Raw genomic sequence first — 27,252 nt, forward strand, 5'->3', positions numbered from 1 at the left:
GAAGGTGGAAGCTGTGTGAGCTTTTTGCCCTACAGACAGTCTGCTCACAGAAAGGAGACTTCCCCAGAGTCCTGACTGGCTTGGTAGGGAGGAGATCGAGAGCATCGCCCGGGGACTCCGTGACACCATTTAAAAGAAATATTTTTAATCGTTTAAACAGTTAACTGTTAAGCAGCTGGGCCCATTCCAGCCGGGTGCCACAGCTGGGTTCATTCCTGCCAGGTGGCGCTGCTCTGGCTGGCACAGGGCCATGGGGCCGCTGGGACCGGCTGGCCCCTGGCACGGGGCCCAGGGTTTAACAGTTAAGTCAGTTAACCGGTAAGACAATGCTTACTGGTTAACCGGTTAACATTTTTTACTTCCCTAGAACAGCCAGTTTCTAGCAGGCTGAAGAAGATGATCCCAGATGGGAGTAGATTGGCCTCTCTGCTAGGACTGCCAATTGTGGTGGATAGGGACAAATGGAACGAGTACAAACATTCACAGAGGATTAAACAGTACAAATTTGTCGTTATTGACCTGGGCTGGATTTGAGCCAGCATCCTTGGGACCATGACCAGTCCACTGAGCTATCCAGTCCTCCATTTATTCTATCACAGGCAAAACAGCACTGCAGGAATTTCAATCAGATGCAGGCTTACTCCCAGAAAGTTTCTAGACCTGGGATCAACACCTTAATTCAGAAATAAAAGATTTGCTCTACTCTGACAAAACACCGCCAGGAAAACCTTTATGAAACTCAAGCAAGCAGCCACTGACTTGGCCCCTCCATAAACAACTTCCCAGGGCCAAGGTCCCTGATCAAAACACTGGTTCCCTCATATTCCTACAGGAAGAGGGGCTCAGCCAAGCCAGTTATCTGAGGAACCAGACCCTTCCTGCTACATCAGCATGCAGCTCTTCCACAAGAGCCAGGTCAAACACACAGAATATATTGCTATCCCTAGACTCTCATTGAAATACCTTCAGAATCCTGTACAAAGGATACATCACCATTCAAGCGCAGCTTCTCACAGGGAGCAATGAGCACCAGTCCAGCATCACACCCTCGAGGTGTAGGAGACTCCCAGGATTCCAAAGTGCCAGTTCTGGCAGCCAGAAATGCCCATTCCATGGCACACAAGACCAGGACATAAGCTGGAACCTGTTCACAGCCACACATTAAGATTGTCCCAACAGAAATAGGCAGTTCTAAGCTGTTTCCAAAAATCAGAGAAGCATCTATTTACAGGATCATAAATATCACTGAAAGACCATTCCTGAGTGCAAGGATTGTAAGCGGAACTGAGGACACTTTCCAGCCAGCGGACTAGATACAAGGTAAATACAAAGTGGAAGGAGTGTTAGCAGCTATAGGAAAAGCCCTGCAATAGGAAATTTAGCATGTCAAACACAGGGCTGCAAGATGCTTGAGATCTCAGCATGCTACCCCCATTCCAAGCTGTTCTCTCCACCCCAAACACTGGCATCAGCCTGAGCTAATTGGTGTCTGCCCTCATAGCTGCTGCAAGAGAAAAGGGATCCCACTATCCTGGCTACTAGGATGGGGAGCCAAGCTCTTTGATTCCCTTACTCTCCTTTCCTAGCAGGCTTTATGCCTGGACCTCTGTTCTTTAGTGTGGGCAATTCCCTCCCACATCTGCCTGAAAAACATAGACAAAACATGCAGCATGGAGAATGCTCTTGGGGCTGGAGCTCTACTCCCCACACTGCTGAAGACCAGAGAAAACTTGGAGAAGAGCTCCAACCTGAAAGATCCAGCTGTGGAGAAGCAGCATACAGCCACTGCTGGGCAGTGCTCCAATTGCCCACTCACCAGCACATCTTGCCAATGGATAGTGGGCGAGTACATTTTTTGAGCCCTGGGTGGACTCTGTTTGGTTACAAAACCCAAGTAACAGAAATACTGACATAACAGTAGGAATATATTGACAGGTTTCAGAGTAACAGCCGTGTTAGTCTGTAGTAGGAATATATTGCAGGCATCCATATCAGAACAATAATCTCTTAAAGCTACAACATCGACTGGTACAATAGTAACAGTGGATCATTTCAACTACCCCAATATTAACTAGTTAATGGCACGTTTGGAACAGTTTGAAGAAGCAGCTTGATGCCATATACAACTGCAGGTTAGAGCAGTTTGAGCACCTTTATGGAAGGAAAGGATGCTAGATCTGAATTCCCCCATGAAGAAAGTGCAGGAGCTCTACTGGGCAGTCATCATGGCACAGCTAGGTTAGACTTCACAGCAGAGGACAACTCCCTTAGGGATAACAATTATCAGCTTTAAGGGTCTGACCAATCATGGTGCCAATCACCCTTAGATCCCATTGATGCCACTGCAGACAACGGTTGACTATCAACCTATGAACTGTAAGGTCTTCAAGGCTGGGACTGTCTTTTCATTCGGTGTTTATACAGCGCCCAGCACAATGGGGTCCCGGTCTATGACTAGGGCTCCTAGGTGCTATAGTAATACAATCAAATAAGAATGGCTGCAAGCACATCCAAAGAAAGATGTAAAAAACTTTACACCACACAGCCCCCAAGTGAATTATCTGTCTTCTTCAGAAATCTGTCAGAGACGAGAATGCCTGTAGGACTTTGAGCAAAAAAAAAAAAAATAAAAGGAAAAAGGGAGAGTAAGTCGCAGGGCTGTACAGAGAAGTTACATAAGATTCAGGGGGGAAACAGAATGTTTAAACAGTTCAAGTACTGTCCAAACAACAAACAGATTTGATTATAAGCTGCCAAGCAGGATGGCAGTTGTAAATTTAAAAGATACACACAAAGACAATGATATGAAGGACAGAAATACTAAGATAAATCGTAAATCCATTCAATACATTAGAAGCACAAATGCTGCCATGAAGACTGGGGGGCCCTCCAGACCACCAAGGGGAGAGGGGCCAGCAACAGGATGAGGAAGCAGAAAAGAAATGAAATCCGTATCAGTCTTTAGCACTGAAAACTATAGGAACATTCCGATTCTGAAGATTATTTTAAAACAGGAAAACAGAATGCAGGCTTGATACATTTTAGTCTTTATGGAAGATGTTATGGAGCAACCTGAGAAACTCAAGTGCAGTAAATCATTCACATGGGAAGGCATTTATCCCATGGCTCTAAAGTGAGTGAGTGTGAAGATACTGAGGACAGAAAAAATATATCATTAGAAACACAACTGCACCTGCAGATTAAAATGCCAGTAGTGGTGGGGGCAAGGTAGATCTGGGGAATCACAGATGGATGAGCACCACCTCAAGAGGTTAGGTGATTATAACATGAGTAAAGAGAACCTGATAGGTCAAACAAACAAGCCTCACAAACCTGCTTGAGGGTTTTTTAAAAAAAAGTTAAAGGGATGTTCGTTCGCACATAGAATTTGCTTAAAGTGTTCTTCTCTCTAATTCTAGCTACCAATAAAGCGCCTTCTAAATAGCATGGCTGGATTTTCTTTTAATTCTTTTTAAAAATATGTAAGGATTTTTCTGCCTTCCCTGCTGATGTTTACAGAGCGTTTCCAGCAAAAGAGTGTGAGATGACCTGAGAGCAACACCAAACAGTTTCCTTTAAGAGAGAAGAAAGGCGAACAATCACCAATATAACAGCAACACTGACCACACATTTAACCTACTTTTCAATGACATTTCTCTTAGAACATAAGAATGGCCCTACTTGGTCAGACCAAAGGTCCATCTAGCCCAGTATCCTGTCTTCTGACAGTGGCCAGTGCCAGGTGCCCCAGAGGGAATGAACAGGTAAACATCAAGTGATCCATCCCCCGTCACTCATTTCCAGCTTCTGGCAAACAGAGGCTAGGGACATCATTCTTATGTTCCATGGGAGGCACTGGGATCTGTTCCCCTTCCTGTTCCCTCCCTGTCTACGGCCAGGAGAGCTGGGCCCCTGTGTACCCCTCTCATTGCACCCTTGACCCCCACCCCTAAAGAGAGAGAAGAGGATTGGTCCTAGGAAAGCTGCCCTCTGGTGCCACCTAGGGCCCATAATTACATTGGCCAGTCACAGGTCTGCACCTCCTTCCTGGGATGACCTTCTTCCTTTTCTCCCTCCTCTGTCACATTCCATCTCTCCTCCTCCACGGTCTCCTTCTGCCCCTCTGGCTTCTTCTCCCATGCAGAGTGCGCAGTGAGGGTCTGACAAAAGGCAAGCTGCACCGATCGTCAGCGGGGCTTGGGTACTGCATTCACAAGCCACTGGCAGCATGTTGCACTCTAACTGCCCTGTCTGGACCCTGCTGGCACACTCTAGATACCCAAAGCACATTGACTTAGTCCAACAGGGTCCACAGGGCAGTGAGACTGCAACGCGCAGCTTGTTGCTTGAGCGGTGAATCCAGCAGTGCCCCAAACCATTCAAAATCACCACGGCTTGCCTCTTACCAGACCCTCACTGCACAGTCTGTGCATGTTCCACAGGGGCAGTGGAAATGAATGTCCTCATAGGTGCAATGCTATTTGCAGTGTTCATCAGACCCGAGTGATGGTGAGTGGTACACCTGTGTGTGCTTACAAAATTAGATTTTAAGAGAGAAATAGTAATTTTGTAATTACAAGTAAAATATAGGAGGATTACTGAAAATGAGGGTGAGTTGTCATCTCTGCTACAGCAGGTAAAAATAGATTCAGACAAAAGTATATTTTTCAACCTTAACAGTGCATCCTTAATAAAAACAGAATAGTGACCTGGTGGCCATAATTTCCTTGGACTAGCAATGTTTTTGACACCATCCCTCATAAAAGATTATGGAAAAAAACAATGGGGTAGAAGGCAAAGTCATTGCATGGATTAAAAGTTAGTTAAGCGTTAAGGACCAATCTTAGTGATCAGCAGTTTCTCAGTATGATAACAAAGGGTGCCCCAAGGATTAATACAAGGAACAGCATATTATTTATAATTTGGCACGAGAAGTGGACAGTGAACTGGTGAAGCCTGTGCATGGCACTAAGGTTAGTCCACTCTGGAATCTTTTGTACCTTTTCCCAAGCAATGGTGTAACCACAGAGCTCAAGAGTTTCGCCAATGTGTCATGTAAACACAGTGGTCCACAGAAAAGCAGGATAAACAGTTGGAGGTTTGGGCAGGAGATGCAGAAGGTGAGAGCTAGCAAAATCTAGAGTAGTTTACCCTATAAAGGAGAAGTGTTAGAAGGCACCTGACTGAAATTCTCTTACCTTCTTCCACAGCATGAGAAGAAAGGGGGCATTTGTTCTAAATGCACTGCCTTTTATACCACAAGGGGTCATCAAGACAATTGCTGTGATCAAATAATTTTATGACCATGAACATATGTACCTATGCAAGGTAAGACAATGAGAGTTGTAATCAGATCACAGGACATTAGGGTGCAAACTGATCATCTGCAAGAGTCAGACAGGAGTATCCCCTACTCAGAGGGTGGAGATGGATGGCAGGAGAGAGATCACTTGATCATTACCTGTTAGGTTCACTCCCTCTGGGGCACCTGGCATTGGCCACTCTCAGCAGACAGTATACTGGACTGGATGGACCTTTGGTCTGACCCAGTATGCCATTCTTATGAAAACACCATTGCACAAATGGTCAGACACATGATGGCTTTCAACCCTCCCACCTTTTGGTGAAGCATGCAGCATTGGCCAAAGACAGCATAGAGCACTTCATGAATAAACTGTCTGATGTGGCATGGCAACTCCTATGTGCCTAGCTAAAAATATTGCCATGCTGAGCAAGCGTATGGAGACAGGTCTGCTATGTGGAGCCATGCTCCTGCTCATCACATTGCACTTGTAAGTGGAAGCCAGAGCATGGCAAACGGGAAATGAAAGTCTCACCATGTAAAAAACCCAACAACCCTCAATCAATCCCTTAATTTTCAAATCAACTTTATTCTTCATTCACTTTGTTTTCCCTCTACAGTTTACCATAGAATTAGATCAGCCTTCCTGCTCTTACCTTCATCCTCCTTTGCTGGGGTCTGTGCCCCACTCCTAGCTGAGAAATATCTCCTGCTTTTCACCACACCCTGAAGGCTGCCACATTCACAGAATCACAACTCATGGCCGCAGTATAGTGGAGACCAGAAGATGAACCCCAAGAAGGAAATAGGTTTCATAAAGGTAAGAGTAAAGATCACTGAAAAAAACAACCTTTAAGTACCAGTCAAAATTGAGAGGTCTGTCTTATTGAAATGGAAGCAGCACAAGAAATACAGTCCCTCCCGACCACACACACAGGATCCCTTTTTAAACCTAAAACCACATCCTAAGGAAAAAGGGTTTTCATCCTGAAAGAAATTAAAGTCCCCATTTAGCTTCAGCCTTGGTTGTCCCCCTCTGCTCCCTGGACATCTAGGATCGTTGTGATCCTGTAATATGAAACAGAGTAATTTATATTAATGCACTGAAGTCAGGGAGCCCAGCCAGCAACAGTCAGTGCAGCACAAATCCAGAATGACTTCAGTGTCCCAGCTCATCAGACTCCCAATCTCCTGACCTAGGACCTGGGGAAAATCACATTCACACCTTTGCTATACCAATAGCAAAAAAGCTATAGCTTGTAGGCTCACAAACACATTCATGTACACACAATACCTTAGCATTCCACTACTGTCCAAGACTCCAAAATTAACTTGGTATGATATCTGAATTCAGAGAGCCTACAGGGAAATGCACAGAGATGCTAAGTCTTGGGTCAGTGGTTCGGCCAACCTATGAAGATAGCCTCCTTCCCCACCAGCACAGACTCCCCTCCTCTTCCATCTCTGACTGATCCAAGTTTCACTGCTCAGCGCAGCCGGAAACTAGACCGAATTCAACCTCCCAAAGCCAAAAAAAAAAGAAAGCTGTTTCTGCCAAGAGAGCACTGAATATGCTGCATTCCATTTCATTAAAACAATTACTAAAGAGCTAGCCAAGAATTACATAAAGCTTCCTCTCTGCACCACCCCGAGACCCTTCCCTCCATCCCCCCCACCCAATCTTGCACACCATGCAGCCTCCCAGCTCCGCACACAGCAAGTCCATTACACATCACACCACAGTGAGATCATGCTGGAGGAAGCAATGCAAAATACCTCAAGTGTCACTAGCTACTCCATCCCCCCCATTCCAAAACTTATGCAAGATGAAAAGAGACCAAACCTCCAGCACATCTGAATGCCCCAAATCCTCTCTTGCCACCATCAAAATGGTGTACTAAGGTGGCGCATGTACCTAGTCTACACAGCCCTTTGCTTTTTGGCCAAGATAAAGCTTGGTGGCATTTACTAACTGATAGGCTCTCTATGGGGCAAGACTACAACTGGCCCTTGCAAGAGGATGAACTATGATCTAACCAGTCTTTTCTCTCTCTAACATCTCTGATCCATGCCTCTAAACAAGCTCAAGAAGCAGAGGGTCCTGGAGGTGCCAGATGAAAGCAACCCTTTACTGAAGTATAGTAGCAACATGCCAGATTGGCTATGCATAAGAGACACTGCCCACGGGAACTGCATGGGAGAGCCAAACAGCAAACCTCAGATTAAACTCCAACAAAATTGACTGAAAACTACAAGCTTGGGGCTATAGAATCTGTCTGATGATTCATTCCAAATGCTACAGCTCCCAGCTTGACTGACAAGTCAGAGCTCCTCATATTTCACAGCAGGAATAAAGGGCAGGCTTCTCCTGGGCCATGCCTCTCACCCACCTAGAGCAGTAAATTGGCCACTGATGAGAGATTTCGTGATGTGAATGAAATGGCATTTCTCCCCCTTCCCCAGGACTCCAGCTCTCTGCAAGGATCCTATCTAACTGCTGAAGCTGCTCACAGCCAGTCAAAACAGCCCCAGCCCCATATCACACTGCTATCAGACTTTAAGAGCCCAGGGAGAGGGAGGAGGGAAAGAAGGTTACCCAGCTCAGAACTACTATTTCCAAACAGGTTCACTCCATTGGCTACTCTTGGGTGCAAGGGACAACTTGCAGGGACAAAACAGAGTCACAGGGTCACCTGCCAGCAGAGAGGATTGGGGAGGAAAAAACGTAACTTGCAATAAAGAGGGAGTGGAGAGAGAGAAGGCCACTAGATCCCACCCACCGCTCATAGCAGCTTTGGGCCCCACAAACCATAAGACTGACCCCAACTTATGCTCACTTATTCTCAGGCTCTTTTGCCTCTTTCTTCATACAGTTTTTGGGAATATACTTCCCTACCCCACAGGAGACTTTATTAACGTGAATTAAGCTGGCCCAACTCAGTGTCACTAGTGGTAAAAGGAACCTACTTCACAGAGAAAAGCCTTTAGCTTTATTTATAATAAAAAAAGAAGGATGGAGTCCTTAATCCACCGCAACTCAGTTACAGTCCACCTATCCAAAAGCTCGTCTATTCTTGCCATTTTTACAGTGTGCTCATGAAAAGCACCATACCAATTTAGTCCATAGACAACCATAAACACCCCTGTCACAGCAAGGTCAAACCCTCTTCTCATTTTGCTCTCCAGAGATGGAAGAAAAGTGAGATATTATCCGAGAGCTAGACAAGCAAAGGATTAAATCTGTCTACCAGCTCGATTCTGTGACACAACTATGGGGCTGGATTATTCCTGGAGATCGCATGCTGTTTGATTTATGAGTGAGCCACTTAAACCCCTAGCTCCCCATATGAAGTGCCACTCTGTAAAGCCGATTTCACATGACCTACAGGGATATGTACCATGAACTGTGGGAAAAGCAGCATAGCAAACTGGTTTGAAGTCCCCAAACTACCTTAAAAATGTTTAAATAACAATCTACGCCCATTTTGAATGTGGGGAAGGTCCAACACAGACAAGAAGCTGCCATATGAGATGAGCAAAATTAACAGTCTCCTTATGTAGCTGGTCATAGGATCTTTAAAGCTTGTCTTCGACAAACAACCAACTCTCGGGCAAGAAAGGGATACTTCCTGTACCAGACATGAATTACTCCTCATTAAAAGAAGAGAAACTCCACCCAGAGAGAGAATGTACCAGGCTCCTGATCAGAATGAACCTGGAATCCCTGGGGCTATTTTAGAGCCATCTACTGCAGCTGAAACATCAGAAATGTTTTTAGCCCCAAGTCAGTGGCTCTGGTATGTCTTGACCAGGGATTTGACAGTGTTAGCAAAAAACTCTAAAACACAGACAAGACAGCGGAGATTTGAACGTGTGCTATAGTAGTCAAGTTGAAGGTTGCCATTATTTAATGATGACCACACTACAACATTTTATTTTTAGAGCATCTTTAATGCAGAGCATCAGAAAATCATTCACAGACTCAGGCCACATCTACACTACCACTTATGTCGGCAAAACTTTTGTGTCACCCTGAGCGACATTAGTGGTAGTGTTCACAGTGCCAAATCAGTGGCAAAGCTTCTCCCGCCGACATAGCTACCACCACCTGTTGAGGTGGTTTTATTATGTCGACGGGAGAGCTCTCTCCCATTAGCACAATGCAGTTATACAAGCAATCTTACAGTGGCACAGCTGCATCGGTACAGCTGTGCCGCAGTAAGCTCGGTAATGGACATAGCCTCAGTCATATGCTAGAGTAAAGAGGAAAATTAGAGAAAGAAACTTATGTGAGGACCTGGGAAGGGAAAAGCTCCAGAAAGATGGGACAGCAAAGCGGAAAACTTGGCAGGTAGGGAACTGTTATCCCTATTTTACAGATGGGGTAAAACTTGCCCAAGGTCTCATAGCAAGTCTATTGAAGAGGCAACAACAAAACCAAGAGTCTGCTGATTTCCTGTCCTGTGCTTTAATCACTAGGCCACACTAGCTTAGCTATGACAGTTTGTACCCCAATAATAAAAATGTTATTCAGGACAGGCTATGGTGAGCAGGGAGCAGATGACAGACCTGCTCATACATTAGAGGGGCTTCCCACAGTTGACATGCCACTTCCGAAGAGCTGCAGTGTAGAAGTGTGCAAACTCTCTAGCATCACAAGGGAGCAAACAAAAATAGACACAAAATCAACTTCAGAATACAAGGGAGGGCCTGTGATCTAAGGCCTAGAGCAGGGAACTGGAGACCTGATTCTCCTCTCATTCACATTGTTTTTATGCCAGTGTAACTTCATTGACTTCAACCGAGTTATTCCTGATTTTCATCAGTATTAGTGCAGGGGTTCTCAAACTTCATCAGACCGCAACCCCCTTCTGACAACAAAAATTACTACACGACCCCAGGAAGGGGGGTCAAAGCCAAAACCCCACTGCCCTGGGCGGGGGGGGGGGGGGAGAGGGAGTCAAAACCAAAGCTCCAGGACTTCAGCCCCTGGGGGTGGGGGAGGGGGCAGTGCCTATACCAATGCAAAACTCTAGTGAAAAACTACATTGATGTAATTACACTAATGCAAATTTCCTTATACAAGGAATGGGGATAATACTGACCTACCTCAAAGGGAGCGTGAGGCTTATTACATTACTCTTTGTGAAATGCCAAGATACCCAGACAAAGTATTAAACTAGAGTTCACATTCTCCAGCAATAAAACAGCCTTTTTCCTAGGAGTTGTATTTATTATAAATATAAAAGAGGGATGAGGAAAAGAGGGCCTGGAGAAGTAGAAAGTATTAGGATTCCCCAGGAAAAATGAAAAATAGGAACCAATAAGTAGGGAAGGAGGGAGACAGAGAGAGAGAGAGAGAGATCCAGTGGATAATAAGGTGTAAAGGAGGTTACCCATTAGTTTCTCTAACAGTTGATGGAGACTAAGTTAGAGGATCCATTTCAGCCAGGAGGGCAGCTGGACATTTGGCTATGTTGACCTCTCCCAGTTGGAGACAAAGAGGCTAAAGACAGCACAGAGTCCAGGCTTTCAATGGAAATATACCAGCAAGAAAATGAGCCTTTTTCTGCATTACACACTGCTTGAGGCAGAGGATTCCCTGTCTGAGTCCCCCAAGACAATAAAGCCCCTGTTTTATGAACAGCGTCAGTACAGCTAAGAAGCTGAAACAAGTCAGATTCCTACTGTGATGGATACTAAGCTACGTCGACACTAGAGACCTCAGAGTGGTACCGCTGTACCAATACAGCAGCACCTCTCGTGTAGCTACTCTATGCTAGCGGGCCGCATAATGGCACCGCCCCCAATAAGCAGCGGTAGCTATGTTGGCAGGAGAAGCTCTCCCATGACATAGAACTGTGCACAGTACCACTTATGCCAGCGAAACTTATGTTGCTCAGGGCTGTGTTTTTTCGCACCCCTGAGCAACGTAAGTTTTGCTGACATAAATGGTAGCACAGAGTTGGCCTCAGTCCTGTTTTGAGTCTTTTTGCCCAGCAGCAAAGAGTCAGGGCTAGTCTACACTGGCAGCCCTTTAACGTGGCTTGTGTAGTCGAGGCAGAGCGCTGGGGGAGAGCTCTCCCAGAGCACTAAAAAAACCACCTCCACAAGGAGCGCAGCCCAGAAACTTGCTGTGTTCGAGGGGGGGTTTTCACAACCCTGAGTGAGAAAGTTGAGGCACTGTAAATTGCCAGTGTAGACAAGCCCACAGAAACCTGACCCAGCTGAGAGCCAAGAGGCTGAATTTTTGCAGCAATGTTTCCCACCAAGACCATTTACTGAATGTAGGCCACAATGAAGCACTTTCACACTAAACATTCCATCAGAGCAGCCCAACCAGGTCAGCTCTACAAACTGCAAGGCATCTAACCTGAGGGAAGTGAGTCAGACAGACCCATCATCAACCAAGGGAGAGAAAGACAGACAGCATGTCGCTGCAGAGCACAGCAATCTTCCCCATACCAGAAGAGACAACAAACAGATGTCAACATATGCACCCTGTTCCACACTTAGGACTAAATACTGCTTCCATGAAAATCAAAGGCAAAACTCCCTCTAACTTCAATGGAGCAGGGACAAACCTTTAAAAAGAGGATGGGAGAGATGTGCCACCACAGAGAAAAACAAAGTTTAAAATAAAAACTTCTCATGTAGCTGAATCTTTTAATCTAGCACTTTACCTAATCCATCAGACAAAATAAGCAACCTGCCACCAGCAGTCAGCAAGTGTGTCTAAAATCAGAACGCAACTGAACAGTCTAATGTTTATGCACAGCCAGAATATTGCCATTAATACATTACTTATTAAACACCAAAAGCATAATCTGTATTTATGAAACCTCTTTTACGAACTCTGGTGAACAGTTCCCAATCCTTTTTAAAATGAAGGCACTATTGTTTTAGCTGGATTTTGCAATCAAAATGAAGCAGAACAGTATCATGAATTTTTAACACCTCAAAAGAGACTATTCTAAAAGCAGAACCATTTTTGTGTAAGTTACCAAGACTGTGCTTTTTTTAAACCAAGCTTAGCAGAGGTTTTGCAGAAGTGTTTCCACGCCTCTGTCATTTCAAAGAAAACAGCTGATGAAGATTTAAATATCCACCTCAGTGCTTGAAACTCAAACATTGCAATTTGTACTAGTCCATGAGGAAGACAGAGAAAGTGACTATGGGCTCATCTACACTTACAATGCTGCAACAGCACAGCTGCATCACTGTAAGGGTGGGCGTCTCCCGTCAGCATAGATACTCCATCTTGCGAGAGGCAGTAGCTAGTTGACAAGAGAAGCCCTTCACCAACATAGCGCTGTCTACACCAGGATTTAGTGCGTTGCACAGTTATGTGGATTTTCCACACTCCTGAGCGACGTAGTTCTATCAACATAAGTTGCTAGTGTAGACCAAGCCTAAGAACTAACAGAAGTAAAACTGGACTTTTTTATTGTCCAGAGTGAAATGCAAAATACACACCATAGTTAAAAGTCAATGAATTTAAAACAGTACCACACATAAGGGATTATGTTTAATAATGCATTATTTTTAACTTGACAGCAAATTTTATACTTTTAAAGAGGGAAAAACAACCACCACACAGATCACTTCCCTCAGGCCATAAGAAACAGAGAGGAAGCCAAACAATCAAGCTGCATCTGAAATCTACAAAACAAGCAGCAAATTTAAAGCTTCCCACCTCAGGTGGTAGGCCTAACATGGTATCCAAAATAAAACAAGATAAGACAGATTTCATTCTTCCCCTCCCCTCACTGTGGATCTGGTAGAGCCCAATGAGCAGACCTGAGGGATACCTGTTCCGACAGGGTAGGTTCTGCACTAGTATTGATGATTCAACATCCTCCTTTGTCATCTAAAAGAGTCATAATCAAAACGCATGCCTTTGGCAGTTATCCTGCTGGGAATCCCCAAACCATCCCTTCCTGCCTTACATCACACTGCATTGTTCTTCTGGTATTCAATGGGCAACAGACCCAAAAATAATGCAGACATTTCCCTCTTTTTAAGAAAGTAATTTCATTTTCCACACTGGTTTATGACACTTCAGAAAGAGAAACCCAGTCACCAACCTTCCTAATCAACTTCCAAAAACCTGTCTATGATATGCACCAATCTCTTCAAAAGAGCAAGGGACACAGATCTAAATAGATCTCTCACCTGCGCAAACTCCCCTTTTGTCCCCATGTGCTGCTCTAGTGTATAACAGTGCTCACACAAAGAATGCATTGCACCACAGACTTCTCATTCACTGTGACGTACAAGTTTCATCTGTAGAATTTCTGAACAGTTTCTGGCATGGCCTGTGTGTTGGAAGACAAATTCCTTTAACACTGGAGAAAAAGCAATAGCAATCTTTACTTGCTGTAAACAAACCCCTAAAACAACAAAGATCCATTCACACAGACCTTTCATGATAGCTGCCTTTCCTGATCTCTACTCACAAGAAGCATGAAAGTAGGATTCTTCTGGATCCTCCTCTTCAATGCATAAGTCTCTCCACACTATTTTTTCAATAGGTTCAAAAGTTTCAGCAATATAGTCAAATTCACCCATGATGTAACTTCACTTCAGCAGACTTACACCAAGCATTACTTTGTCCCATACCATCCGACACACTATCCTTTCTCCTCTCGGTTCCCAAAGACTAACATAATTATAAAGAGTAGACAGCTTTCATGTTAACAATGATCTGCAACAGGAAAAGTAACTGGGCTTGCAGCAGGTTCACTTCTTTATGGTGGATACTATAGATATGAAAAGCTGTTAAGAGGGAGAGAGGATTCTACTTTTTTATATTTAGCTATTCAGACCTTGTCTATCCTGGAAGACTCTATGGACAAATGGAGAACTGTTACAGTCATGGCAGAAAAGCAAAACTTGAACTGCTGAGAGAGGAATGGATTTTTAATTCACTTTTTTTTTTAAATCTGTTTTGTGTCTGCTCATGCCAGCATATTTAACTCCTAACATCCAGGGAGCACTTGAGAGGAAGGACATCTTCATTAAAGATTCAAACACTTGTATCAATTAAATCGAAGTATGAAAAAATTCCCAATGTACACCCAACAACTCCTATAAAACCAGAGAAGACTCTACTTGAAATTTCAGATATTTCTAACATAAAAAACAAAAGCAAAACAAAAAATTAGCTTTCAGGTCTTCTTTATACATTGTAAAGCACCACAAAAAGGGCACAAACCCAATTTTTCAGACTTCTGCAATTCACCTTTAATCTTCCCACTCTATGGAGATATTAGATGGAGGGAAAAAGCCACTATTGATGCAAGCAATAAGCTATCTGGCCAGATGGCACAGCACTTTGAATTTAAGGAATGTAACAGCTGTAGCTGGCACAGCTCAACTCCTATGGCTTTAGAAGCATGTAGGAAAGGCTCTAAGATGGTCCTAAAACATTATCTGTGTGCTCACCCATGAAGATACTCCTCAGCAAGCCAATAAATCACTAGGGATACATTACTAGTAAGAACGCACTGAAAACCTGGCACTAAAAGCCAAACACCACTTGGCCAAAACCATATCTCTGAAAGGTGCCTGAGCTGTGGGATATGAGGGAAAACCCCACAAAAAAAAAACAGGACTGCCTCCTCCTAAGATACAACTATCAGTTTGATGCTATTGGAGGTTCTTCTCCAACATCTAACTAGGCTGTTGACCACTTCCATCTGGGAGGGGGCTTGCTCACTAAGAAGGGAACTGTTGCTCCCCATGAATGTTAGAGCTGCAGCATGCCTCCCAAACACCAACTGACTGTTTCTCAACAGTTTTATCCCAAACCAGTTTAGACTATGTTTTCTGAAGGTGTTACTGCCGGCTTGAAGCTAGCACTGTAATTCAAGCTTCTGGGTCCAGTAATAAAATTGTGATTTTCTTGGAGCAGATCTTAAGGGAATGTATGGTTTCTATTAAAGGTATGATGAAAGTAATGGATTGCAGCCCTACCCCAGTGCTTGATTTAATCAGTTTCATAAGCAGAACTTGGTCACCCTAACATCTCCCAGAACACTAGGGAATTTCTGGGGATCCATCTTCCTTCCCTGATAAGGTGTGGGAGGTAAACAGAGATTCTACAGATCTTTCGCATAAAGCCAGTTGTTTGACATACTCCTCTACAGAGGAGTTGTGAATGGTTCATAAGGTTGCTCTGCACCTAAGGGAGCAGCAGAGAAAGGACATGATGACAGAATAAATTCTGAATATGATTGCATCATGGTTGCAATGTGATTGCAAAGTCTGCTGGTCAGTTTCATCTCAAAGGTTCCTAAGAGATCACTTTATATATGCAAGCCAGGCCTAAAAACAGAAGCCAGACACTATAGCAATGGAAAGGGAACGAAATGTGTGCGCACAAGCGTGGTCAAGGTGCAAACTGATTGAAAGAGAAGGTGCAATTTCCTGGTCAGAATACAAGCAGAGGAAAGGGTGAGCAGTCTAATATGTGCACAAGGGAAAGGTGGGGAGGCTATGGCAGATCAATTGGAGACAGGGTGCACAATAATGGAAGAGCACAAGCAGGGTACAGGCCAGTGGTGAGGTAAAAGCTAGGAAAGAGTGGAGTGGGATACACACTGGGAGGGAGGGGAGGTGGAGGCGCAAGCAGGTTTACAAAACCAATTGGGGGTGTAGAAAAGTGGGAGATGGGGGTGCTGCAAGCTCAGGGAGATGTGTTCAGGGGGGAGAGGCTGAGGGGGATGTAGGCAGAGGCTTGTGAGGGGTTGCAGGCTGGGGGAGATCTGGGGGCACAGGCTTAGGGATAAGCATATGTAGGAGAAATGAAGGAGGTGCAGGTTGAGGGATGTGGGGGAGGGGGTGCAGGCTGAAGGGGGTCTTGGGGATGCAAGATCAGCGGGTGCATAGGTGGGCAGACTTGAGGGTGCATGGGGGATGCAGGGGATATAGGCAGAGGTGGTGCAGGCTTGGGGTTGCAGGCTGAGGGATGGAGTGAGGGGGATGCAGGCTGAGGGGGGTACAAGCAGAGGCAGGTGACAGGGTGGGGTGTGGGCTGAAGGGATTGGGGGGTGCAGCCTGAAAAGGAAAGGGTGTGGGCTGACGGGGGCTTGTGGATTGGGGGCTGTGAGGGATGCAGGCAGAGGCAGGTGAGAGGTTAGGGGTGTGTACTGAAGGGACTTGGGGTGCAGGCTGGAGGGGAGGGGGCTCAGTGGTGTGTGGATGTGCAACGGGGGGGTACACAATCTGAGGAAGAGGGGGTGGGGGTACAATCAGATTGGGGAGGGAAGGCTGAAGGCTGGGGGGGAGAGGCTGAAGGGAATACAGGCAGAAGCCGGTGAGGGGTTAGGAGTGTGGGCTGGAGGAGAAGGGCTCAGAAGGATGCAGGCAGAGGCCAGGGAGAGGTTAGGGATACGGGCTTGGGGAAGAGGAGGTTTGGGGAGTGCAGGAAGAGACCAGTGAGGGCTGGAAGGAGTTGTGGGGGTGCAGATGGGGGGAGGAGCTGAGGGGGATGCAGGGAGAGGCCGGTGAGGGGTATGGGCTGGAAGGGGGAATGGGGTGGGGGAGAACCTGAAGAGAAGGCAGAGAGAGGCCAGTGAGGGGTTAGGGATACAGGCTGGGGGCAGAGGAGATGGAGGTGCAGTGAGACGCCGGTGAGGGGTGCGATCTGGAAGGGGTGCAGGCAGGGGGAGGAGCTGAGGGGCTGCACGCGGGGGAGAGGGGCTGAGGGGTTACAGGCTGGAAGGAGTTGTGGGGGGTGCAGGTGGGGGGAGGGGCTGAAGGGGTGCAAGCGGGGGAGAGTCCAGGGGAGGTGCAGGCTGGAAGGAGTTGTGGGGGTGCAGGTGGGGAGGAGAGGCTGAGGCAGAAGCTGGGGGTTGAGGGGTGGGCTGAAAAGAGTTGTGGGGGTGCAGGCAGGGGGGAGAGAGGCTGAGGGGGTGCGGGCAGAGGCCGGGGGAAAGGGGGGGCGGAGGGGGTGCGGGCAGAGGCCGGGGGAAAGGGGGGGCGGAGAGGGGGCGGGCAGAGGCCGGGGGAAAGGGGGGGCGGAGAGGGGGCGGGCGAGGGGGTGGGGCTGAGGGGGGCGGGCAGAGGCCGGGGGAGGGGGGGGCTGAGGGGGTGCGGGCGAGGGGGTGGGGCTGAGGGGCGGTGGGGGGGACTGAGGGGTGCGGGCAGAGGCCGGGGGAAAGGGGGGGCTGAGGGGGGGCGGGCAGAGGCCGGGGGAAAGGGGGCTGAGGGGGGGCGGGCGAGGGGGTGGGGCTGAGGGGGGCGGGCAGAGGCCGGGGGAGGGGGGGCTGAGGGGGAGCGGGCAGAGGCTGAGGGGGTGCGGGCGAGGGGGTGGGGCTGAGGGGGTGCGGGCAGAGGCCGGGGGAGGGGGGGGCTGAGGGGTGCGGGCAGAAGGGGGGAGGGGCTGAGGCGGTGCGGGCAGAGGCCAGGGAGGGGCTGAGGGGGTGCGGGCAGAAGGGACGGTGATCGCCCATGGACCGTGCCCGGGTCTCGCACTCACCCAGGTCGTCCATGGTCCGCCCGGGCCCGCAGCCGCCGCGCTCCGCTCGCAGCAACTTTCTCGGCCAGCCGCGCGGGCGCGCTCCCGCACCGCCTGGACGGCGTGCGCGCCCCCCGAGCGGCCGGGCGCCGGGACGCTGCCCCCTCGTGGCGGGTCCGAGAACGTCAGCTCCCGTCCGGAGCCAGGGCCGGGCGCGGAGCCGCAGCCTGGGGCCGGCGGGCGGGCGGGGGGGTCAGGACGGAGGCAGCCTGGCGCGGCGGGGCGGTGCCACAGGGTGCCGCGTGGTGCTTGGTGGCTGGATGCTCCGTCGCTGGCCGGGGGTCTGTGCTGCGGCGTGGAGCACGGTGGACACGACCGCGGGGTGGCGCCAGGGCCGAGCTGCGCCCTGCGGTGGGTCCAGAGGTGCTGGACCCCAGCGGGAGCCATGAATTGCGCAGTGCCCCTCGGCGGCGCTGGGCGGCCCCTGGCTTCTTCGGGGCACCGGACGACGGAGGCGGCTGAGGGACTGCCACCTGGTGGTGAGCCTGGGAACTCCAGCTCCCAGCCTGGCGGGACGATCAAGAAAGTGGGCTGCGGCCCAGGAAAGTTTTATGCCCGAATAGATTTGTTGGTCTCTAAGGTGCCACAAGGGCTCCTGGTTGCTTTAACAATCTACATGTCTGTCGAGTCTACCTCATGATGTACCATCCCTTTATGGTAGCCTACCTGACTTCTTCAGCTGTGTCAGTCTGGTTTCCCCAAACAGCTCCCCAACTCTTACCCTCTTGAGAGAGGGAGGGAGTCCCTGATGATCCGGCTAGAAGCTCCTTTGTTCTTGTCGGTTACCAGGCCTTAGCCTTGCTTGTCCAAACCAGTTCAGTAGCCTCAGCTGGAGATAGAGCCAGATGCCTCAGAGCCAATGGCTCTGCCACTGTCCCATAAGGGCCGCCAGGTATTTACTGTGGGGTGGCTCACCCTCAGCCATTGTTTCCATCCTGACTGCTTTTCCTTACAACCGCCTATTAAATTAAGCTCGTATATCCATACAGTAAATGTCCAAACCATATCAACCATACAGCGTTCACAAATTATTACAAGGCAGCCCCACTTCTGTCACAGCTAGTATTTGTACCACTCTGTCCTCTTATCTTATTGTACTCCAGATGACAGGATGGTTAAAAACAGTCACTGGCACTGGTGAGCAATTTCCTGAGAATTGGCGGTGTAGAAAAGGCCAAAGGGATAGGGAACTCAGAGAACACCACTTGTGCACCACTTTTCCTAAAAATGAAACCTAATGAGTCAGGGTATGTTCTTAAAGCCTCACTGCATGTCCTGTAGTGTAGTGTGCACATGCGAGATTGCACTTTTTTGTAAAGAAAACACAGAGACCTTGCAGTCAACTACTAACAATACCCTGTGCTTTATTTTTCACTCTCCAAACACAGGCACACCCAGTTTCCTGGCTAACACAGTCCAGTAGACATCATTATTTCCCCTACTAAAAAGTATTGTCATTAGGTCAAGGGATACTGCACTATCCTCTCCCTGTTCCTGGCCGAGACTTTAGAATAATCAGCAGCCTCCAGAAATTCATCCCAGGTTTATGCTGCATCCCATATATGATGGGAAAGGACATAGAGAGCTTAGAGAGTGCTGTATGGTTATCATTGTGATGCCAATATGATTAATATATAAAACTTATACGTGTGTGCTTTGCTATGAAGTCTCATGGGCGTGAGTTAAGAAACTCCCAGTAACCTGGGACAAAACAGACATTTAAAACACCATGTGCATGTAATCTGGCCATGTTGCTATTATCTAAAGTCTGATGCCCTGGCTATTATTGTCTCTAGGTTGTTACTGTTGGTATATTGCAGTGTTACATAGCGAGATGACTTGGGGATCTGTGGTTCTCAGGCATAGAGACACACAACCGTGGAGTGTTGCAGTTGCGGCTGGTAATTTGGAAGTCCTAAATTCACAGGAATCCTGTCTTTCTTTCCCAGCACTGCCACCCAGCTTCCTTGGAATCTACATTTTGCTTCCCAGGAACGAGTGACAGGCATCTTTCTTGGTGTATGCTGTGTTCTGTATCTTAGTGTGAATACAAAATAAACTGCAGTGCATTTGTATTGATGCCTAGTCTGCATTTTTTAATTTCTAAAGTCATCCAGGGACATAGAGTAGTCAAGCGATTAGTGAAAATAGCCATATATGGTAAAGGGAGCTGTATTTTTCCTGCATCATGCACATTAAGGTAGGCTAGGCTGCACTAACCAGTTAAATTCTTGGTTGGAAGTGATGAGCTTTGATTCTATGTACAAAACAATAGTACAACAGTAATTACTGCTGTTGATAAAGATTATATCACTAACCACCTAATGGAGAATTAGGTTATGTGTGCTGGAAAGACTACAGCATGGATTTAGAGATTCAGATAGGTTATAGGCAAGAAGAAGGCAACACCAGGGACTAGCTTCAAAGGCCAATTCTGAGCTGATTTACATCCAGTGCCATCCTGTTAAAATCTCAGAGTGTAAATAAGCACAACATTAAACCAACAGTCCAGGGCCATTGTAGAAGAAGGACTCATTGCTTCTGAACAAGTATGTGTCAAGACATGAAAGGCAAACGCAGAATTGGCCGGATCCTGGATGTTACTGATTGCTTGCAACTGCCATTGAAATTAATGGGCCTCAATACCTCTCAGAATTGGGCCCTTAGGAAACAGACTTTGCTCTAGCTGCTGAATTGAGCTCTGTGTGAAATGCCTGGTGAAGTAGAACTGGCAAGGCCATCACCACTGGTGATATGATTTTCCAGTAAAACAGCTTTTAAATCAAACCTCTAAGGGACTTGTCTTCACGGCAAGTTAGCTCAAGTTATAGACTCAAGTGGTCCCCTTAATTCAAGTCCCACCCATACACAAAACTGCCTCACTTGAGTGCCTTGGTGCTTTTAACCTGAGTTAACTGGAAGAGGCTAAAACTTGAGTGAGCATAAGATATCAGTTGCTAGCATGACCAATTGTTAGTGTAGGCCCACATTAACTTAATATGGGTTCTATTAGTCCTCCAATGCCTTTCCACAATGCCTCCTCAGCTGAATATTCTTGTCATCTACTTCTTCTCTGCTTCAGGAACAGACATCACTTCCCACTTCACATGTGCCAGTTTGGCATTCAGTCCCCACATTCGTGTGTGGTATCTAGTGCTAACAGATGCAGTTCTCCCGCTCTGGTACCAAACTTTGTCTGACTAGAATGGCAAGCCAGAGAACACATTCCCAGTGTGTTGCTATCTGGCTCGAGGCAGACATGAAGGTTTTTGTAGCTCAAGAGGAGTAACTTGAGTTAACTATGTAGTGAAGCCATATCCTTAAAGAAAATGACTGCATTTCTGGTGAAAGATGCCAAATGGGCAACACTGGAAAATAAAGTCATTGTTTTTTTAATAGAGCAAGTACAGTACAGAGGTAGGCTTCCTTACCCCACCTTCGCCCTACTAACAGGGCAATTTATTAAGTGATCCATCCCCTGTCATTCAATCCCCATATCTGGCAGTCAGAGGCTCCAGGCTCCCCCTTCTCTACTCAAACCACTTAGACCATCCATCTGTTTCTCTCCAATGCTCTGGATCCCTAGCCATGCAAATAGGGAATACATTTGTTCATTGAGCTTTGAGATAGGGGAGTCAGATAGGCAATGAGTCAACCGCTCAAAAGCTGCACTAAATTTGCACAAAATGAAGGATTGCAGATGCCCTCTTCAATACAGGGATTCAACCCATGGCAACTAAGGCTGTGATGTGATGTAAGTACCTGATGATCTATCATGATGTGAAAGGTGTGAGATGGGTACTGTCCACATAATATATCTATGCATTAAAGACAATGGCAGCCACAACACAGAATTTAGCCCATTAGGATCAGCTAACCAGTAATCAGCAGGTGCTTTTTCCAAGATAAAAGGCTATGGTTTCTTCATGGTAAAAGTCTAAGATCACTTTTATAAGTGAGTAAATTCTAATACATTGCTTGACATCATGTGATGTAGTATGGGTATATTCAAATCAGTCTCTAGAAGCTATTGAAATACCTCTGAACTCTCCAGAAGGGTCTTGTGTGTCACCCCCAACTCTTCATTCTCAGTCCTCTGTGGAAGGAAATCCCAGCCTTCTCCCTGCTGGCGGTATTAGCCTCTGACTGGTTTTATTTAATATATAGTATCAGAGGGGTCACCGTGTTAGTCTGTATCCACAAAAACAACGTGGAGTCCGGTTGCACCTTAAAAACAAACAGATTTATTTGGGTATAAGCTTTCATGGGTAAAAAGCCCACTTCTTCAGATGCATGGAGTGAAAATTACAGATACAACCATAAATATATTTTGGCACATGAAGAGAAGGGAGTTACAAGTGGAGAACCAGTGTTGAAGGCCAATTTAGTCAGGGTGGATGTAGTCCACTCCCAATAATTGATGAGGAGGTGTCAATACCAAGAGAGGGAAATCTGAAATGGTTGTGGGTGAGGACAAAGTCACAAAGCTCAGCCACCAGGTGTGCTGTGGCTACATCAGGGATACTATTCTTGACAGCTTGTAGTCCATCTTCATGTGGAATATTGGTGTAAAGAGCTTCTACATCCATGGTGGCCAGGATGGTGTTTTCAGGAAGATTGCTAATGCATTGTAGTTTCCTCAGGAAGTCAGTGATGTCTCAAAGATAGCTAGGAGTGCTAGCAGCATAGGGTCTGAGGAGAGAGTCCAAATAGCCAGGTAATCCTGCTGTAGGAGTGCCAATGCCTGAGATGATGGGATGGATTTCCAGGATTATGGATCTTGGGTAGCAGATAGAATACCTCTGGTCCAGGCTCTAGGGGTGTGTCTGTGTAGGTTTGTTCCTGAGCTTTGTGACTTTGTCCTCACCCACAACCATTTCAGATTTGGGGACAACCTATACCTTCAAGTCAGCAGCACTGCGATGGGTACCCGCATGGCCCCACAGTATGCCAACATTTTTATGGTTGATTTAGAACAATGCTTCCTCAGCTCTTGTCCCCTAGCACCCCCCTAGGCTGGCTCACTGTAAAAGCAATGTTCCCTCTCTTGGTATTGACAGCTCCTCATCAACTATTGGGAGTGAACTACATCCACCCTGACTAAATTGGCCTTCAACATATGTTAAAAGAAAAGGAGTACAGCTGTAGCTCAGGAAAGCTTATGCTCAAATAAATGTTAGTCTCTAAGGTCCCACAAGTACTCCTTTTCTGTTTGCAGATACAGACTAACAGGGCTGCTACTCTGAAATGAATATACCTTAGTCTTTAAGGTGCAACTGGGCTCCTCGTTATTTCATATATAATGTCTTTACTTTGCTGAAGAGGTTTCTCTAGTATTTTTTTTTGCTTTCTCTCCTTTTAATTTTCATTCCCCTTTCAATAGCTGTGGAAATACAAAATGAGACTTATTTAAAATTAATGTTAGAGTTGCTCTCAGCTTATTAAAATATTTTATTAGCAGGAACAGATTGTGGCAAAAAATAAAGGGAATAAAAGCATACATCTCTATCACACATAGATGCAATAAACTTCTATGTACTTGATAAATTACCAGATTTTATACAAACAGAGGTGGCAGAAAAGGCCATAAAAATGATTTATGAAAGCCCTTAAAAAAGCAATAAACAAACATAAAACTAGCACAAACAGTAGAGTAGACAAACAATTATATACGTGCCTCTATCCCGAATACAAAACAGACTAGCCTCCAACAAGTATAAAAGCCACCAATAAACAAAAATTGCTTACAGAAACATGAATATTTAAAGCCCGTTTGAATCTATTATTAACCAACATTATTCAGTCTCCGTAGAGACTGTCAAAAATTGCCAATGCCGACTATATTTCAAGTCGTCATGGCGGGGTATTGGGAAAAGTTTTCAATTAGCAATAATCGCGCCTCGGATTAACCTCATTGGCTACGATACTGCCACTGCGCAAAGCTAACGATAAGCTCGCCGCCGTCGCAGCCCCTCGACGGATCATGGTCTCCTCAGTTAGGGGGAACGCTGGTATAACGGGGCGGCAAGTCGGGTACGAGCCGCCCTGAGGAACCCCGCCTCTGACACCCAGGAGTGCCAGCCAAATCCAGCAGGGTTGAGGGGTTCAGCGCCTTCATGTCACTCAAAACCATCAGATCGCCGCAGAGATCTCTGGGAGTTGCTATGCAAATTAGATATTGACGTCGCCAGGCCGGAGCCTGCCTGAGGCGGATTCAGCAGCCGAAGCAGCTTTAGAGGAGGTGGAAGGCGGGAAACTAGTGAGGGAGGCACCAGAGAATGGGGGTGGGGCGGAGAAAATGGCGGCGGCCGGGAACTGGGAGCAGGCGCTTCCTGGCTTGTCAGCCCGCGGGACAGCGGAGCTGGGGCAAGGGCGGCGCGCCTGTGCGAGTCTGAGGGAACGGCCTCTCTTCCGTCCGACTGGGAAACAAGCCGCTGAGGGGCGCCCCCCGTCCGCTCCCCGGGGCGCGGGACAAGCCGCTGAGGGGCGCCCCCCGATCCGCTCCCCGGGGCGCGGGACAAGCCGCTGAGGGGCGCCCCCCGATCCGCTCCCCGGGGCGCGGGACAAGCCGCTGAGGGGCGACCCCCGATCCTCCCCGGGGCGGGGGACAAGCCGCTGAGGGGCGCCCCCCGATCCGCTCCCCGGGGCGCGGGACAAGCCGCTGAGGGGCGCCCCCCGATCCGCTCCCCGGGGCGGGGGACAAGCCGCTGAGGGGCGACCCCCGATCCGCTCCCCGGGGCGCGGGACAAGCCGCTGAGGGGCGACCCCCGATCCGCTCCCCGGGGCGCGGGACAAGCCGCTGAGGGGCGACCCCCGATCCGTTACCCGGGGCGCGGGACAAGCCGCTGAGGGGCGCCCCCCGATCCGCTCCCCGGGGCGCGGGACAAGCCGCTGAGGGGCGACCCCCGATCCTCCCCGGGGCGGGGGACAAGCCGCTGAGGGGCGCCCCCCGATCCGCTCCCCGGGGCGCGGGACAAGCCGCTGAGGGGCGACCCCCGATCCGTTACCCGGGGCGGGGGACAAGCCGCTGAGGGGCGCCCCCCGATCCGTTACCCGGGGCGCGGGACAAGCCGCTGAGGGGCGCCCCCCGATCCGTTACCCGGGGTCTCTCAACCCTTCTGCGCGGGGAGCGTCCCAAGTGGTAGCTTTGGTCCACTGCGGCGCGGCGGAAGACCCGAGGACTCGGAGTCATATCCCCCGCTCCGCGGCGATTACCTCGGGGTGACGTTCACACCCGGAGCTCGCAGCCTCCGCCGCAGTGCGCTGGGGGTCCTGCACTGGGAAACTGTCCCTTAACCCCACTGACGGCAGGGCTCCTTAGGAGCCCGGTGTACCTGCGAGAGGGGCCAAAAACTGAATTCTCAAGAGACAGTTCCTGGTTGAACAAACAGCCCAGTCCGTACACACGGCTATTCAGGAGCCCACCCCGGTAACCGGCCGTGCTTTACCCCAACGGGAGCGACAGAAAAAAACAAAAAGCCACTCCAAGCTTGTCAGTTAAAACAACACGCCACTGACCACTAGGTGCACTCAAAACCCAGATACCTTTAAAAAGCGATTAATAAGACCAACAATAAACAAAAACGAAGTCTGACTTTACAACCACAATATCAGTCTCACATGAGACTGTCAAAAATTGCCAATGCCGACTATATTTCAAGTCGTCATGGCGGGGTATTGGGAAAAGTTTTCAACTAGCAATAATCACGCCTCGGATTAACCTCATTGGCTATGATACTGCCACTGCGCAAAGCTAAAGAAAACTCCCCAATCTTACAAACCACTAAAATCTGATCACTCTTTAGGTTAAAGGGAGTTTTCACTAGACCTCAAAATGCCCTGAAAACTTTCTTCCTTCAGCTCAATGTAAACCTAACTCTGTTATAATTATACAATAAGATATTTACACAGACTTTGACTTTCCCTAATTTTATTACCAATTTAAAGAGATACTGAAGCATTCTGGGATATTGTATGCTAATTAGCTAATTGTATTGATAAGTGCTGAGGCAAACAAAAGAGTTTAGGACTATAATAAAAAAAAAAAAGACCCTAATTTAAATTATCAAATTAACATCATACTGGATCATTTACAGTTTGATCTGTCTCATAGAACTTTCATTCTTTCCTTAGAAAAAGCATCAGAAAACGAAAACAAGCTCCTCAGTAACACAGACTAAACTAGTGGTTTTCAAACTTTTTTTCTGGGGACCCAGTTGGGTGTAGGAGGGGCTCAGAGCTGGGGCAGAGGTTTGGGTTGTGGGGGTGAGAGCTGTGGGGTGGGGCCAGGAATGAGGGGTTCAAGGTGTGGGAGGGGGCTCTAGGCAGGGCCAGGAGTGTGGGAGGGGGCAGGGCTCTGGGCTGGCGGTGCTCTGGGATGGGGCCAGGGATGAGGGTTTGGGGTGCAGAAAGGGGTTCCAGGTTTCAGGGGAGCTCAGGACTGGAAAAGGGGGTTGGGGCACAGAGTTGGGGTGTGGACTTACTTCTGGAGGCTCCCTTTTAGCGGCAAAGCCAGGGTGCAGAGGCAGGCTTAGAATCATAGAATCATAGAATATCAGGGTTGGAAGAGACCTCAGTAGGTCATCTAGTCCAACCCCCTGCTCAAAAGCAGGACCCATCCCCAATTAAATCATCCCAGCCAGGGCTTTGTCAAGCCTGACCTTAAAAACTTCTAAGGAAGGAGATTCCACCACCTCCCTAGGCAACGCATTCCAGTGTTTCACCACCCTCCTAGTGAAAAAGTTTTTCCTAATATCCAACCTAAACCTCCCCCACTGCAACTTGCTTCTCGCCTGTCCTGGCACCACAGACAACGCTGCACCCCGGAAGTATCCAGCAGCAGGTCCGGCTCCTAGGCAGAGGCGCGCAAGCCGCTCCACGCAGCTCTCGTATGCAGGCACTGCCCCTGCCTCCCAGCTCCCATTGTCCAATTCCCGGCTAGTGGGAGTGCGGAGCCGGTGCTTGGGGCGGGGGCAACCCCGGGATCTCCCTGCCTAGAAGCCAGACCCACTGCTGGCTACTTCTGAGGCACAGTGCAGTGTTGAAACAGGTAGGCACAGAACCCTTGACAGCACCTACTGCTCTTCAACTCTGTCTAGGGAACCAGCGGATGCTGCTCAGAGGAACTCTGCCCAGATGCATGAAACAAGGGTGGAACGAAAATAATACCCACAGTGGCAGATCACTCCCTCCTCCAGCATCCTCCTCCTGGCGTTGTAAATGGCCACTTTGGCCAGTGCCAGGAGGAGGTTGATGAGGAGTGTCTCGGGACTTTGTGGAGACACAAACAGAGTGCGCAAATACAAAAAGATGTGGGGAAAAGTGCAGCCACAACCTCAGCTGCAACCTGATGCATTCTAGATAGGTGTGTGCCAACTTCTCCGTCATGCTGCAAAAAGGGCAGGTGTTGGGATAGGGGTGAATTGTG

General features: G+C 48.0%; 1 protein-coding gene across 1 annotated transcript in view; it reads right to left on the minus strand.

The window, feature by feature from the left end:
- Positions 1-18,254, minus strand: part of PXN (paxillin) — a 62,812-nt gene extending 44,558 nt beyond the window's left edge. Inside the window, exon 1 of the mRNA XM_084648955.1 lies at positions 17,787-18,254. Within this exon, the coding sequence (XP_084505081.1) occupies positions 17,787-17,799 (13 nt within the window). The 5' untranslated portion in view covers positions 17,800-18,254. The remainder of the gene's footprint in view (positions 1-17,786) is intronic.
- Between the last annotated feature and the right edge of the window lie 8,998 nt (positions 18,255-27,252).

Source organism: Lepidochelys olivacea (assembly GCF_965140295.1).
Source record: "Lepidochelys olivacea isolate rLepOli2 genome assembly, chromosome: 15".
Taxonomy (NCBI): domain Eukaryota; kingdom Metazoa; phylum Chordata; order Testudines; family Cheloniidae; genus Lepidochelys; species Lepidochelys olivacea.